The 15,790-nt window shown below is 43.4% G+C and overlaps 1 protein-coding gene across 1 annotated transcript in view; it reads right to left on the bottom strand.

Moving 5' to 3' along the window:
• tcea1 (transcription elongation factor A (SII), 1) overlaps window positions 1-15,404 on the bottom strand; it is a 35,546-nt gene extending 20,142 nt beyond the window's left edge. Inside the window, exons 1-5 of the mRNA XM_060932025.1 lie at window positions 15,196-15,404; window positions 8,239-8,301; window positions 8,043-8,148; window positions 7,853-7,955; window positions 1,268-1,413 (exon numbers count right to left, since the gene is read on the bottom strand). Coding sequence (XP_060788008.1) covers window positions 1,268-1,413; window positions 7,853-7,955; window positions 8,043-8,148; window positions 8,239-8,301; window positions 15,196-15,270 — 493 coding nt within the window. The 5' untranslated portion in view covers window positions 15,271-15,404. The remainder of the gene's footprint in view (window positions 1-1,267; window positions 1,414-7,852; window positions 7,956-8,042; window positions 8,149-8,238; window positions 8,302-15,195) is intronic.
• Between the last annotated feature and the right edge of the window lie 386 nt (window positions 15,405-15,790).

Genomic DNA, 15,790 nt, shown 5'->3' with positions numbered 1-15,790 from the left:
AGTCCATTTTAAATGAGCCTTGGCCCAGAGAAGACGTCTGCGCTTCTGGATCATGTTTAGATACGGCTTCTTCTTTGAACTATAGAGTTTTAGCTGGCAACGGCAGATGGCACGGTGAATTGTGTTCACAGATAATGTTCTCTGGAAATATTCCTGAGCCCATTTTGTGATTTCCAATACAGAAGCATGCCTGTATGTGATGCAGTGCCGTCTAATGGCCCGAAGATCACAGGCGCCCAGTATGGTTTTCCGGCCTTGACCCTTATGCACAGAGATTCTTCCAGATTCTCTGAATCTTTTGATGATATTATGCACTGTAGATGATGATATGTTCAAACTCTTCGCAATTTTACACTGTCGAACTCCTTTCTGATATTGCTCCACTATTTGTCGGCACAGAATTAGGGGGATTGGTGATCCTCTTCCCATCTTTACTTCTGAGAGCCGCTGCCACTCCAAGATGCTCTTTTTATACCCAGTCATGTTAATGACCTATTGCCAACTGACCTAATGAGTTGCAATTTAGTCCTCCAGCTGTTCCTTTTTTGTACCTTTAACTTTTCCAGCCTCTTATTGCCCCTGTCCCAACTTTGAGATGTGTTGCTGTCATGAAATTTCAAATGAGCCAATATTTGGCATGAAATTTCAAAATGTCTCACTTTCGACATTTGATATGTTGTCTATGTTCTATTGTGAATACAATATCAATTTTTGAGATTTATAAATTATCGCATTCTGTTTTTATTTACAATTTGTACTTTGTCCCAACTTTTTTGGAATCGGGGTTGTACATTGTCCAACAAAATGTGGACAACCTAACGTGCCTACCAAATATCTTTTTGTCTTATTTGTTTAACTGGGTTCTCTTTATCTACTTTTAGGACTTGTGTGAAAATCTGATGATGTTTTAGGTCATATTTATGCAGAAATATAGAAAATTCTAAAGGGTTCACAAACTTTCAAGCACCACTGTAATCCTCATGTCTCCGAACTGTGGGAGGAAACCCACACAGGCCCAGGGAGAACATGTAAACTCCACACAGAAAGACCCCGGTCAACAGGCAGGTTCAAACCCAGAACCTTCTTGCTGTGAGGTGACCGTGTTAACCGCTACGCCACTGTGTCGCACCCCTTATCATACATATTACTACAAAATATTAAACATGAGAATGGTTGCCAAAGGTTCTTGCTCCAAGTCGCCTCTGCTCATGAATCTTTAAAAAAATGGTACCGAAACCTGAAACTGTGTATGTGCAGCATGACTTGCCTCCAGTCTGCAGAGCACTGGAGAGCATTTCTCTGCACTTAAGGCGCACCGAGTCAGATGTTCCTGGTGCTCGAGGGAACGTTGACATGTGGGTGGTGGGCATCATATCAACAGCCTCACTCTTACTGCTTGAATTACTGCTCGAGCTGGAGAGGATTAGGACACAGAAAAAGGGGAAAGTGAGTTAAGGACTCCGAAAAGAATTTTTTTTTAATACATACAGTGCTGAGCGTAAATGAGTGCACCCCCTCTGAAAAGTTAAATTTTAAACAATCTCTCAATGAACACAAACAATTTCCAAAATGTTGACAAGACAAAGTTTAATATAACATCTGTTTAACTTATAACGTGAAAGTAAGGTTAATAATATAACTTATAGTACACATTTTTTTCAGTTTTACTCAAATTATGGTGGTGCAAAAATGAATACACCCCACAACAAAAACTACTGCATCTAGTACTTTGTATGGCCGCCATGATTTTTAACGACAGCACCAAGTCTTCTAGGCATGGAATGAACAAGTTGGCGACATTTTGCAACATCAATCTTTTTCCATTCTTCAACAATGACCTCTTTTAGTGACTGGATGCTGGATGGAGAGTGATGCTCAACTTGTCTCTTCAGAATTCCCCATAGGTGTTCGATTGGGTTCAGATCAGGAAATATACACTATATTGCCAAAAGTATTTGCTCACCCATCCAAATTATCGGAATCAGGTGTTCCAATCACTTCCATGGCCACAGGTGTATAAAATCAAGCACCTCGGCATGCAGACTGTTTTTACAGTTTGGAGCTGCCCCTTCCTCTTCCAACATGACTGTGCACCGGTGCACAAAGCAAGGTCCATAAAGACATGGATGACAGGGTCTGGTGTGGATGAACTTGACTGGCCTGCACAGAGTCCTGACCTCAACCCGATAGAACACCTTTGGGATGAATTAGAGCGGAGACCAAGAGCCAGGCCTTCTCGTCCAACATGAGTGTGTGACCTCACAAATGTGCTTCTGGAAGAATGGCCAAAAATTCCCATAAACACACTCCTAAACCTTGTGGACAGCCTTCCCAGAAGAGTCGAAGCTGTTCTAGCTTCAAAGGGTGGACCGACATCATATTGAACCTTATGGATTAGGAATGGGACGTCACTTAAGCTCATATGTGAGTCAAGGCAGGTGAGCGAATACTTTTGGCAATACAGTGTACTTGGCCACTGAATCACTTTCACCCTGTTCTTCTTCAGAAATCCAACAGTGGTCTTAGATGCGCGTTTAGGATCATTGTCATGTTGGAAAAGTGCGCAACGACCAAGGGCACGGAGTGATGGTAGCATCTTCTCTTTCAGTATAGAGTAATACATCTGTGAATTCATGATGCCATCAATGAAATGCAGCTCCCCGACACCAGCAGCACTCATGCAGCCCCACATAAGGACACTGCCACCACCATGTTTCACTGTAGGCACCATGCATTTTTCTTTGTATTCCTCACCTTTGCGACGCCATACAGTTTTGAAGCCATCAGTTCCAAAAACATTTATCTTGGTCTCATCACTCCAGAGTATAGAGTCCCAGTAGTCTTCATCTTTGTCAGCATGGACCCTGGCAAACTCTAGATGGGCTTTTTTGTGCCTGGGCTTTAGGAGAGGCTTCTTTCGTGGACGGCATCCATGCATGCCATTCCTCTGCAGTGTACGCCGTATTGTGCCACGGGAAATAGTCACCCCAGTTTGGCTTTCTACTTCTTTAGATAACTGCAGTGAACTTGCATGCTGATTTTCTTCAACCCTTCTCATCAGAAGACGCTCCTGTCGAGGTGTTAACTTCCGTGGACGACCTGGACGTCTCTGTGAGATGGTTGCAGTTCCATCTTTCTTAAATTTTTGTACCACTTTTGCTACAGTATTCTGACTGATAAGTAAAGCTTTGCTGATCTTCTTTAGCCTTCACCTTTGTGGTGGAATGAAATTATTTTCTCTCTCAGGTCTCATGTCATTTCTCTTCCATGTGGTGCCGTTGCTGACAGCATGAAATGGGAAGGGGTTTTCTTTAAAGTGCATATCCTGGACCAAATTCTTTATATATATATATATATATATATATATATATATATATATATATGAAAGTATGTCCCTTTACACCAGGGGTCTTCAATCCTATCCGCAAAGGGCCGGTGTAGCTGCAGGCTTTCATTACAGCCAAATTGGAGGCTCACTTGATTGTTGACTGGAGACGAGGGTGAAATGATTAAACAAGTGAAATCAGGTGTAGCTCCTGCTTGGTTGGAATGAAAGCCTGCAGCCACACTGGCCCTTTGTGGATAGGATTGAAGACCCCTGCTTTACACACTCATCCAAAAGGGTAATTTTGCACAAGGCCATCTGTCTACAGCAGAAAAAAATAAAATAAAACGCGTCTGGAAAAATCCCAAGGGAGTCTGGAGCCAGATTCGTGACGTCACCTGCGGAAGCACCAGCAGGCTGCGCGAGCTCTGCACGGTTTCAGTGCACAGCCTGTGTAGACCAAGCGCTCCCATTTCTCTCTCATTGTCCGGTCTTTTGGAAAACGATGAGTACTAATCCCATCAAGATTGGTGTTGCTACACCCTCCTACGATACATCTGTTAATCATTTTAATAATTACGCGATAATTTTGAAGAAATTTGCAGAAAACCACCAGGTCGTTTTCTCATAAACAAACCAGCGCTGGCGTAGGATTCAGAGGGAGGCGTCCCGCACGCGACGTCACGAAAATCAATGTTTGCCGGGAAATCCAAATGCCAAGTTTTTTCAGAGGCGGACCAATTCACCTCAAATGGCTTGATTTCAACTGAATTTTTCTGGTATTGCGCAAGGTAAAAAAATTGCGCAAAATGTGACAGATATTTGACCAAAGTTTAATATAAAACGGGAGAATTACATTGATCTTGCTCCTGAATTTACCCGTGATATGCACTTTAACACCGTTTTATAGTCAACTGTCTGCTGGACACCTGTGTAATGACTAATTAGAGTCACCCCTGATTGCATTCTTGTTAAATTAGACATTTGTAGTCTACAATTTAGCTTTGCTCCAGAGACTTTCAGTGGGGTGTACTCATTTTTGCACCACCCTAATTTGAGTAAAACTGAAAAATGTGGAATCCAAGTCTATATTATTAACCTCACTTTCACGTTATACAACCCCGATTCCAAAAAAGTTGGGACAAAATACAAATTGTAAATAAAAACAGAATGCAATAATTTACAAATCTCAAAAACTGATATTGTATTCACAATAGAACATAGACAACATATCAAATGTCGAAAGTGAGACATTTTGAAATTTCATGGCAAATATTGGCTCATTTGAAATTTCATGACAGCAACACATCTCAAAAAAGTTGGGACAGGGGCAATAAGAGGCTGGAAAAGTTAAAGGTACAAAAAAGGAACAGCTGGAGGACCAAATTGCAACTCATTCGGTCAGTTGGCAATAGGTCATTAACATGACTGGGTATAAAAAGAGCATCTTGGAGTGGCAGCGGCTCTCAGAAGTAAAGATGGGAAGAGGATCACCAATCCCCCTAATTCTGCGCCGACAAATAGTGGAGCAATATCAGAAAGGAGTTCGACAGTGTAAAATTGCAAAGAGTTTGAACACATCATCATCTACAGTGCATAATATCATCAAAAGATTCAGAGAATCTGGAAGAATCTCTGTGCGTAAGGGTCAAGGCCGGAAAACCATACTGGGTGCCCGTGATCTTCGGGCCCTTAGACGGCACTGCATCACATACAGGCATGCTTCTGTATTGGAAATCACAAAATGGGCTCAGGAATATTTCCAGAGAACATTATCTGTGAACACAATTCACCGTGCCATCCGCCGTTGCCAGCTAAAACTCTATAGTTCAAAGAAGAAGCCGTATCTAAACACGATCCAGAAGCGCAGACGTCTTCTCTGGGCCAAGGCTCGTTTAAAATGGACTGTGGCAAAGTGGAAAACTGTTCTGTGGTCAGACGAATCAAAATTTGAAGTTCTTTATGGAAATCAGGGACGCCGTGTCATTCGGACTAAAGAGGAGAAGGACGACCCAAGTTGTTATCGGCGCTCAGTTCAGAAGCCTGCATCTCTGATGGTATGGGGTTGCATTAGTGCGTGTGGCATGGGCAGCTTACACATCTGGAAAGACACCATCAATGCTGAAAGGTATATCCAGGTTCTAGAGCAACATATGCTCCCATCCAGACGACGTCTCTTTCAGGGAAGACCTTGCATTTTCCAACATGACAATGCCAAACCACATACTGCATCAATTACAGCATCATGGCTGCGTAGAAGAAGGGTCCGGGTACTGAACTGGCCAGCCTGCAGTCCAGATCTTTCACCCATAGAAAACATTTGGCGCATCATAAAAAGGAAGATACGACAAAAAAGACCTAAGACAGTTGAGCAACTAGAATCCTACATTAGACAAGAATGGGTTAACATTCCTATCCCTAAACTTGAGCAACTTGTCTCCTCAGTCCCCAGATGTTTACAGACTGTTGTAAAGAGAAAAGGGGATGTCTCACAGTGGTAAACATGGCCTTGTCCCAACTTTTTTGAGATGTGGTGTTGTCATGAAATTTAAAATCATCTAATTTTTCTCTTTAAATGATACATTTTCTCAGTTTAAACATTTGATATGTCATCTATGTTCTATTCTGAATAAAATATGGAATTTTGAAACTTCCACATCATTGCATTCTGTTTTTATTTACAATCTGTACTTTGTCCCAACTTTTTTGGAATCGGGGTTGTAAGTTAAACAGATGTTCTATTAAACTTTGTCTTGTCAACATTTTGGAAATTGTGTGTGTTCATTGAGATATTGTTTAAAATTTAACTTTTCAAAGGGGGTGTACTCATTTACGCTCAGCACTATATACACACACACACAAGAAATGATGTAGACTTAAATAATGAAATGTTTCAACATTAAAAAAACACTATAAACAGCAGTAAGCCATAATAAATGAAAACGTCAATATTTGGTGTGGGACAACCCTTTGCTTTATAAAAAAAAAAAAAAAAAAAATAGTAGTCTCCGGTACAGTGAGTGCGGTTTTATAAGGAAATGAGCTGTAGGTTTTACTGAGCATCTTACAGAACCAGCCACAGTTCTTCTGGACACTTTGTCACACTTGCTTCTTAATTTTGCACCAAAACCAAGTAACCTTCATTATGTTTTCTTTTTTAATCTGAAAAGTGTGCTCTTGTGTCATATGCTGCTCAGATACAAACTTATTTTTCCATCACTTTTAATTTTGTGCTGGAAAACGAACGTTTGGACTCTAAAATGTTTTTGTACTGACTCGATAATGTAGAAGTCAGAAAATAGAAATCTATAACAAAGTTTGTGCGGAAAAAGGGTGCCACAGAGTTTTGCACGGTACTGTGTTTGTGTCTGATTTTTATATATATACACACACACACACGCATATATATTATACGGTTGCAGGAAGATATAACATTTATGTTTGAGTGGTGAACCATCACGAGTGAGTGAAGAAAACAAGTGAAAATATCTTCAACATATCGGGACGCACCTGCCAATATTTTCTGATGTAGTTTCCCAAATTCACAGGGATCGAAACGGGCGGTCGCCCACTCGCCAATGCGAGTTGGAAAGGGTACGGGCGACTAGTGACAACATGTACTCGACCAAGTGGGCAACTGGCTCGCCACGCTATATATATCAAACTACTCACTGCCTCGATGGTTTCTATCAATGATTCTCGCCCATTTTAAGCAGAACTTGGTCTATTTTACCGTTTTTTACGATAATTTCAATAGATTTTGAGAGACATTTGGCAAGTTGGCATAGACGCGGGCACCGCCATATTGTTTACGTGCGCAGTATACACCGCTACATGCAACATGGCTGCGCGAAGTTTCGTTTCTTCCTGTTCATTTTCGTTGCTGCCCGTGAAGACAAATGTAACTTGAACCGCTATTGGTCAGATAGATTAGACCCCCGCGGAGTTTAAAAGTCCTTGGCTTGACATTTCTGACAGCTATCAAAACAAACGGATGTCGAGCCCCAGGAGAGACAGAATGAGGAGGTGGAAGATGAAGATGACGAGGAGACGCAGCATGATGTGTATGACCCGATAGAGGATGATGATGATCTGGATGAGGGTTTCGAAGATTGTGATGATAATGAGATGACTGAGGAAGAAGTTTATAGACAGTTGAAATTGATCACTCATGTATAATATGGTTGTATTATATGAATAAAAATATTAAATCGGCTTGAAATTTGTAATTATAAATACGGACAGTGCTACTCCATTCTGACCAGTACCTCCGAGAGGCACTGGTCCAAATGGACCAGTGCTCCCAAATTCCCGTTTCGATCCCTGAATTCAGATTATTTATTAGCTTCATATGACACGCTAATTACAAGAGCCAACTACTGTGACCAAGTTGTTCAGACTCAGTAATATGCTGTGTGGCAACACTGATTATACACAATTCTGATGCTGTATTGTTTTTGATATTTATCAATTGATAGTTCTGCGTTTGAATATGGAGAACACTACATCTCAAAGGTTTATGGATACCTTTCCTCTCTGGGCTCAGGGCTACCCTGCGACTGAGACATGACCGGTGCTGCAGGTTCCTTCTTTTTCTCCTCAGAGGGTTTGTCTCCACCAGGGGGTTCATCTACACTCCCAAGTCACACACACACACGACAAATCAGGTAAGGCAGCTTTTAAGATCTACCAAAAGAATGGCAACTGTTGAACTTACCCAGAAGCTTCTTCCAGGACTTGATAAGAGATTTCGCCAGTGAGGTCACCTCCTCATCTGTGCTTTGCTTGCGGATAGCGTTCACAGACATCCCGATCCTGGTCGACTGTTGGGGCGCAGGAAAAACAGCTGATTTGATTTATTCAAATTAAACACGGACGGTGATCGAACACAACTGTGAACAAAGATGCATTACCTGAAGCAACTCCAAAGTCATGGGCACATTCTTCAGTTCCTTGAGAAGCTCCAAAGCCCCTGACTGAATGATAACACAATAATAACAAACAATAAATAAAACAGCACATTATTATTACTTTAATTACATCCATACATGTATATTAGTACTTACAGCTCTGAGTGATTAAAGCAAATGCTATACTTTTACAAACCGCGAGTTGGCCTCGTAGTTAGCGTGTCCGCCTCTCGATCGGGAGATTGCGAGTTCTACTCACAGTCGGGTCATGCCAAAGCATGGTTTTCCCCAAAGCGTTTTAGCGTATCGGGCCCGATACGCTTGCTCTGCCTGCCGATACGCTTAGTCGCTTTAGTTAAAATCCGATACGCTTAGATTTATACCGATACGTTACATTTCCTACCCACAGGTAACTAGATACATAGGGGAGCAAATAACAGATCCATTTACATACTGATTGATATTTGTGTTAAACAAGCGGTCTTTTTTTCCAATGTTTGTGTTGATTCTCATCTCATTATCTCCAGCCGCTTTATCCTGTTCTACAGGGTCGCAGGCAAGCTGGAGCCTATCCCAGCTGACTACAGGCGAAAGGCGGGGTACACCCTGGACAAGTCGCCAGGTCATCACAGGGCTGACACATAGACACAGACAACCATTCACATTCACACCTACGCTCAATTTAGAGTCACCAGTTAACCTAACCTGCATGTCTTTGGACTGTGGGGGAAACCGGAGCACCCGGAGGAAACCCACGGGGAGAACATGCAAACTCCGCACAGAAAGGCCCTCGCTGGCCACGGGGCTCGAACCCGGACCTTCTTGCTGTGAGGCGACAGCGCTAACCACTACACCACCGTGCCGCCCCTGTGTTGATTCTGTCAAAGTAATATGTCTGTGTGGTATGATGTCAAGATCACGTGTTCAAACCGTCCAATAAAAATATTGAAAGAAACCGTTAGACATCCCGGAATTTTCCGATTCATTATAAGCGATCTCATTGGCTGCCGATGTTGTCCCCCACCAGACAGACAAAGCCGACTGATTTTAATAAGCTGGGAGAAGACTCGCTGGACAATGTGATCCACATCAGCATGGATGACAGCGAGATGGACTATGAGAGGGTCGCCCAACATTGGGCCGAGCAAAATCCGAGGAGAATTAATCTGCTTTAAAGGAGTAGAAAACTTAATTCATTAGTTTGGGTTTGCAGAAAGATTATGTACTTATAAACACTCTCACGAAGTGAAGTTGTCCAAATGTGTCAAATATAGCATCATTTCAAATAATAATCATAAGCATTTTTGGCAGTGTGATGTCACTGGGATCCCTTTAACAAAAGGCGGCTCCGGATTATTCTTTTGTTAAAGGCTCACAGTGACGTCACACTGCCAAATACGCTTATCGTTATTATTATTCGCAATTATGCGACATTTGACACTTACTAACAAATTCTCTTCATGAACGTGTTTATAAGTACATAATCTTTCTGCAAACTTAAATGTATGAATTAATTTTTCTTTTCCTTTAAATGTGTTTTAATCTTAATCTAGTCCATTTAATAAAGTGCCAAAATTTAAACTTTATAATATGCAGTTGCCTTACTTTTCTTTTCAGTGCATCTTAGTTATACATATATTACGGTAATTGCATCAGAAACATTCTAAATCATTACAGTTCTAGTAATACAGCAACTTATTTTAAGGTGGTGGGTCTTCGGTTCAGATCCGTTTGTGATCAACAGGAGGTCATGATGATCGATTCTCTTCATCGGATTGCATAAGCTGGAGCAAACCACTGGTCATATTTTCATGCACATTTTTGTTTCAACACTACTTGATCATAGATAATTAAGGGATCCCCGTAGACTTTCAATCTATCATATACCTAAGGAATCTATAACGGAACAGTTTAACTTGCATGTTGAACTTTAAGGAGAAATTTTAAATGTGTATACATTAATACTATTTAGGTCAGAAATAATTGAAACACTGGTAAAATCTATCCTATAATCATGTATCTAAAACCTCCGAGACCCTGAAAATGCACCTGAGAGCATCTATTTTCAAAAAGTTTTCCGGGGGGGGGGGGCATACCCCCGGACCCCCCTAGTTTCACCTCGTGCCTTTGGCACTCGCTTTCGCGCCATTAGCACTCAATTGCCTGTGCATTATCATGCCAGAATTTAGGGCTTTAATTTTTTTTCTGGGGAAAACACTGCCAAAGACCATCGTAAAAATGGTACCTAGTGCCGTCTGGCAAGGCACACTGCAATACAGATGCGAGTGGGGAGTCAAACTCTCGCAGTTACCAGAGGACTAGCCCCCACTGTAATCCTACTTATGTAATAGGTGAGAGGCCGAGGGCTACAGAAACGGAGACCGGTGCCACCCTATGCGCCACATGGCGTGGGAAGGACTTTGATTTGATACTTTTACAAATGTATTTGGTTGCCTCATGTATATTTTTCCTCTTATCCATGTTTGTGTGTGGCCAATATCAAACCTCCCCTTTATTTCCAAGATCCTTGAAAAAGTTGTGGTACAACAGTTATGCTCATATCTACATAGGAATAACATCCATGAAATGTATATCAGTCAGGATTTAGACATCATAGCACAGAGACAGTACTGGTTAAAGTAATAAATAACCTACTGTTGGCATCTGATCAGGGCTGTGTCTCCCTGTTTGTATTACATGACCTTAGTGCAGCCTTCGACACCATTGATCATTCCATTCTCCTGGATAGACTAGAAAATGTTGTGGAAGTTAAAGGAATGGCCCTCTCCTGGATCAGGTCTTATTTATCTAAATCACTATCAGTTCGTTGATGTAAATAGTAATTTTTCTGTGCATACTAAGTTAAAGTTTGGTGTTCCACAAGGTTCTTTCTTAGGCCTACTGCTTATTTCTTTATAGATGTTACCTCTGGGTAATATTATTCGTAAAGCATGGTATTAGCTTAATGGGCGGCATGGTGGTATAGTGGTTAGCACTGTTGCCTCACAGCAAGAAGGTTCTGGGTTCGAGCCCAGTGGTCAACAAGGGCCTTTTTGTGTGGAGTTTGCATGTTCTCCCCGTGTCTGTGCAGGTTTCCCCCACAGTCCAAAGACATGCTCTAAATTGTCCATAGGTGTGAATGTTAACGGTTGAGAAGAGAAAACCTCTATAATAATCCAGTAGAAGGCAACGGGAAACCACTACTGTAATGTTCCCTAGAGACTTTGATAGCTGAAGCTGTCAGAGCGGCCACATCACTGTAGTGATATGGATGGATGGATCTACGTTTGTATATTTCTATATTTTCACACGCATGTTTTATATTTACTCTTAGCTACATAGAACACCATCCATCTATCTTCAGCTTATCCGGATCCAGGTCACGGGGGTAACAGCCTAAGCAGAGCAGCCCAGACTTCCCTCTCCCCGGCCACCTCCACCAGCTCTTCCGGGGGAATACTGAGGCGTTTCCAGGCCAGCTGAGAGATGTAATCTCTCCAGCGTGTCCTGGGTCTGCCCCGGGGTCTCCTCCCGGTAGAGCATGCCCAGAAAACCTCCCTTGGAGGCGTCCGGGGGAATCTCAACTGACTCCTTTCGATGTGGAGGAGCAGCGGTTCTACTACAAGTCTCTCCCAAATGACCGAGCTTCTCACTCTGTCTCTAAAGGAGAGCCCAGCCACCCTGCGGTCGGAGAAAACTCATTTCTACCGCTTGTATGCGTGATCTCATTCTTTCGGCCACTACCCATAGCTCATGACCATAGGTGAGAGTGGGAACGTAGACGGACCAGTAAATTGAGACACTTTGGTCAATTTTACTTGTGCGAAACATGGGCACAAATGTTTGTGCTACCCAAAGTGGAGGAGTTTAAGTATCTCGGGCTTTTGTTCATGAGTGAGGGTAAGGGGGACCGGGAGTTGGACAGAAGGATCGGGGCAACGTCCGCAGTGATGTGGAGACTAAATCGGTCTGTTGTGTTAAAGAGAGAGCTGAGCCAAAAGGCAAAGCTCTCAATTTACTGGACCATCTACGTTCCCACTCTCACCTATGGTCATGAGCTATGGGTAGTGACCGAAAGAATGAGATCATGGATACAAGCAGTAGAAATGAGTTTTCTCCGCAGGGTGGCTGAAGTCTCCCTTAGAGACAGGGTGAGAAGCTTGGTCATTCGGGAGAGACTCGGAGTAGAACCGCTGCTCCTCCACATCGAAAGGAGTCAGTTGAGATGCCCCCTGGACACCTCCCAAGGGAGGTTTTCTGGGCATGCCCCACCAGGAGGAGACCCCGGGGCAGACCCAGGACACACTGGAGAGATTACATCTCTCGGCTGGCCTGGGAACGCCTCGGTATTCCCTCGGAAGAGTTGGTGAAGGTGGCCAGGGAAAGGGAAGTCTGGGTTGCTCTGCTTAGGCTGTTGGGGGCAGCACAGTTGTGTAGTGGTTAGCACAGTCGCCTCACAGCAAGAATGTTCTGGGTTCGAGCCCAGCGGCTGGCGAGGGCCTTTCTGTGTGGGGTTTGCATGTTCTCCCTGCGTCTGTATGGGTTTCCTCCACAATCCAAAGACATGCAGTTAGGTTGACGTTAGGGCGGCCTTGGGCTGAAGTGCCCTTGAGCAAGGTACCTGACCCCTGACTGCTCGCCGGGCGCTCTGGTGTGGCTGCCCACTGCTCTGAGTGTGTGCGTGTGTTCACTGCTTCATATGGGTTAAAAGCAGAGGATGAATTTCACTGTGCTTGAAGTGCGCATGTGACAAATAAAGGTTTCTTCTTACCCCACGACCCGGATCCGGATAAGCGGTAGAAGATGGATGGATGAATGAAACATGCGCACTATGTTTTGTTTTCAAGGACTGTAGGGGTGATTGGGCAGCACAGTGGTGTAGTGGTTAGCACGGTCGCCTCACAGCAAGAAGGTTCTGGGTTTGAACCCAGCGGCCGGCGAGGGCCTTTCTGTGTGGAGTTTGCATGTTCTCCCCGTGTCTGCATGGGTTTCCTCCGGGTGCTCCGGTTTCCCCCACAGTTCAAAGACATGCAGGTTAGGTTAACATGGGACGGCCTTGGGCTGAGGTGCCCTTGAGTAAGGTACCTGATCCCTGACTGCTCCCTGGGCACTGTTAGCATGGCTGCCCACTGCTCTGGATGTGTGTGTGTTCACTGCTTCAGATGGGTTAAATGCAGAGGATGAATTTCACTGTGCTTGAACTGTGCATGTGACAAATAAAGGTTTCTTCTTAAGGCCTCTGCATGCTCTTGCGACAAGGCTTTCACAGATAGCTTTTCGCAGACAGTTGTAATTTATCGTTGAGCGGGTAGTAATAGGCGTGCGCGATGTTATTCACCGCCACAACGCAAGGGGGGCGCGAAGTCGCGAAATCGCTAGGAGTAGTTGGTGGGTGTGGTTAGTGGAGTGTTTATCCTCCGGTTACTTATAATGACTAGAACTGGAGTCGTATAGATGTACGTACTTCCTCACTTCCTCGATCAACCGCTCTTTGTGCTGCTCCATCTTCGCTCGTGTTTTTAAAAATGGCGGTCGTGAAAACAAAACAAACCGGGAAAGTAGGGAAGCGGAAGTGCGTGTACAGCAGATGTAGAGTGGACCAATCAGAGCCCTCTTGTCTGCAACGCTGTCTGGGGTGGTCACAATTTTTGGGAGGTGCGCGCAGAGTGTCTGCGAAGGGGGGGGGCTTCGCAGACGCCATCTGCAACGCCATCTGCGAGGACTGGGTTGTCAGCATAAATTGGCCTTTACCCCACAACCCGGATCCGGATAAGCGGTAGAAGATGGATGGATGAATGAAACATGCGCACTATGTTTTGTTTTCAAGAACTGTAGGGGTGATTGGGCAGCACAGTGGTGTAGTGGTTAGCACGGTCGCCTCACAGCAAGAAGGTTCTGAGTTCGAACCCAGCGGCCGGCGAGGGCCTTTCTGTGCGGAGTTTGCATGTTCTCCCCGTGTCTGCATGGGTTTCCTCCGGGTGCTCCGGTTTCCCCCACAGTCCAAAGACATGCAGGTTAGGTTAATATGGGATGGCCTTGGGCTGAGGTGGCCTTGAGCGAGGCACCTAACTCCCAACTGCTCCCCGGGCGCTGTTAGCATGGCTGCCCACTGCTCTGGGTGTGTGTGTGTGTTCACTGCTTCAGATGGGTTAAATGCAGAGAGGAATTTCACAAGTGTGTGATGAATAAAAAGTTGCACTTTCTTTCTTTTAATCCTACAGTCCTGTATTATGAGACATGAATGTTTCATAAAAAAAAAAAAAAAAAAACATAACGCATGTTCACTAGTCATCATGTAGCAGTGAATCTGGTCCCAACAAGCAGTATGTATACAGTGTTCCAGTCTGCTCTTGCCTCATCTCAGTTTAACTTTAACAGGCTGGTCTGAGGCGCCAGTTAAATCAGATAGCATTACAGCCAACTCCAGGGTAAGTCACCTTCATTCACCAAACTGCGCAGCTGATAGTTGTTTATCAAACACAACAAAGTTTAGCTGCTTTATTGTCCTTCACTTCTTAATCGCATGAACCAATTCATTTCATTAAAGAACTGCACGCGAAAGTCAAATTCCTTACACACCATATACATGTTCTTCGATAGGGTTTTAGATTAATATATATATATATATATATATATATATATATATATATATATATATATAAAACCACCACCTTCACTTATTTTCTTCTTAATTTCGTCAAGCTTGTTGAATCAGTTGAACCGAAATTGTAAATTAACACATCCAGCTCTATTTTCGATTTATAAAAAGGTAAACCCCAAATTGCTCACTTCTCCCTACATTCATGCACTTCGCCGGGCTCTGAATACCAGCTTCTACACCACTACTCGGTAGTGCACTACATGTCCACTAGGAGGCCGTTTGGGATTCCACCCCGCTATCGGCTACGCTAACTTAGCTTCTGTGTCTGCCTGGAATTCATTCATGACAGAACAGCTCACCCCATTTTTCTTCTGTGCCAGTTTATCGATCTTCTTCGCGATCCTAATGACCTCCTCTTCTTCCTTCTTGCCCATAGTGAAGATTTATTCACTAATATGAAGCAAAAGCAGGTTTAAAACGGGTTTTAAAAAAAAATATGTCGCGTCTCACAGCACAAGCCCACCGGCGGCCCGCCGAACAGCGCAGGCAGGAAGAAGATGTGTTTACGTCTCTCAAGGCCTGGCTAATCGAGTTAACGATTAGTTCTGAGGAGGCATAGCTAATCGAGTTTAAACACACTCAACTCACTGAAGAAGTTTCTAGTCGTGATTATGACCAGAAACCGGTTTTGTGAGTTTTTTATGGAGCCCTGAAAGTTTCCTAAGGTTATTTTTTTTTAAATCTTATTATCTTCTCGGAACAATTTCTCATCTTGTATGCACAATACAATGATCTTGTTCCTACAAGCTAATAACTTGTTTTAACAATGATGTGCACAAGTTAACTATTTTGTTCCCACAAGAACACTTGTTGCCACAAGATAATAACTTGTTTTAATAATGTTGTGCACAAGATAACTATCTTGTTCCCATGAGATAATAACTTGTTCCTGCG

Source organism: Neoarius graeffei, chromosome 1, assembly GCF_027579695.1.
Source record: "Neoarius graeffei isolate fNeoGra1 chromosome 1, fNeoGra1.pri, whole genome shotgun sequence".
Classification (NCBI taxonomy): Eukaryota; Metazoa; Chordata; class Actinopteri; order Siluriformes; family Ariidae; genus Neoarius; species Neoarius graeffei.
The sequence above is the reverse complement of the archived record's forward strand: the minus strand, read 5'-3'. Positions and strand labels throughout refer to the sequence as shown.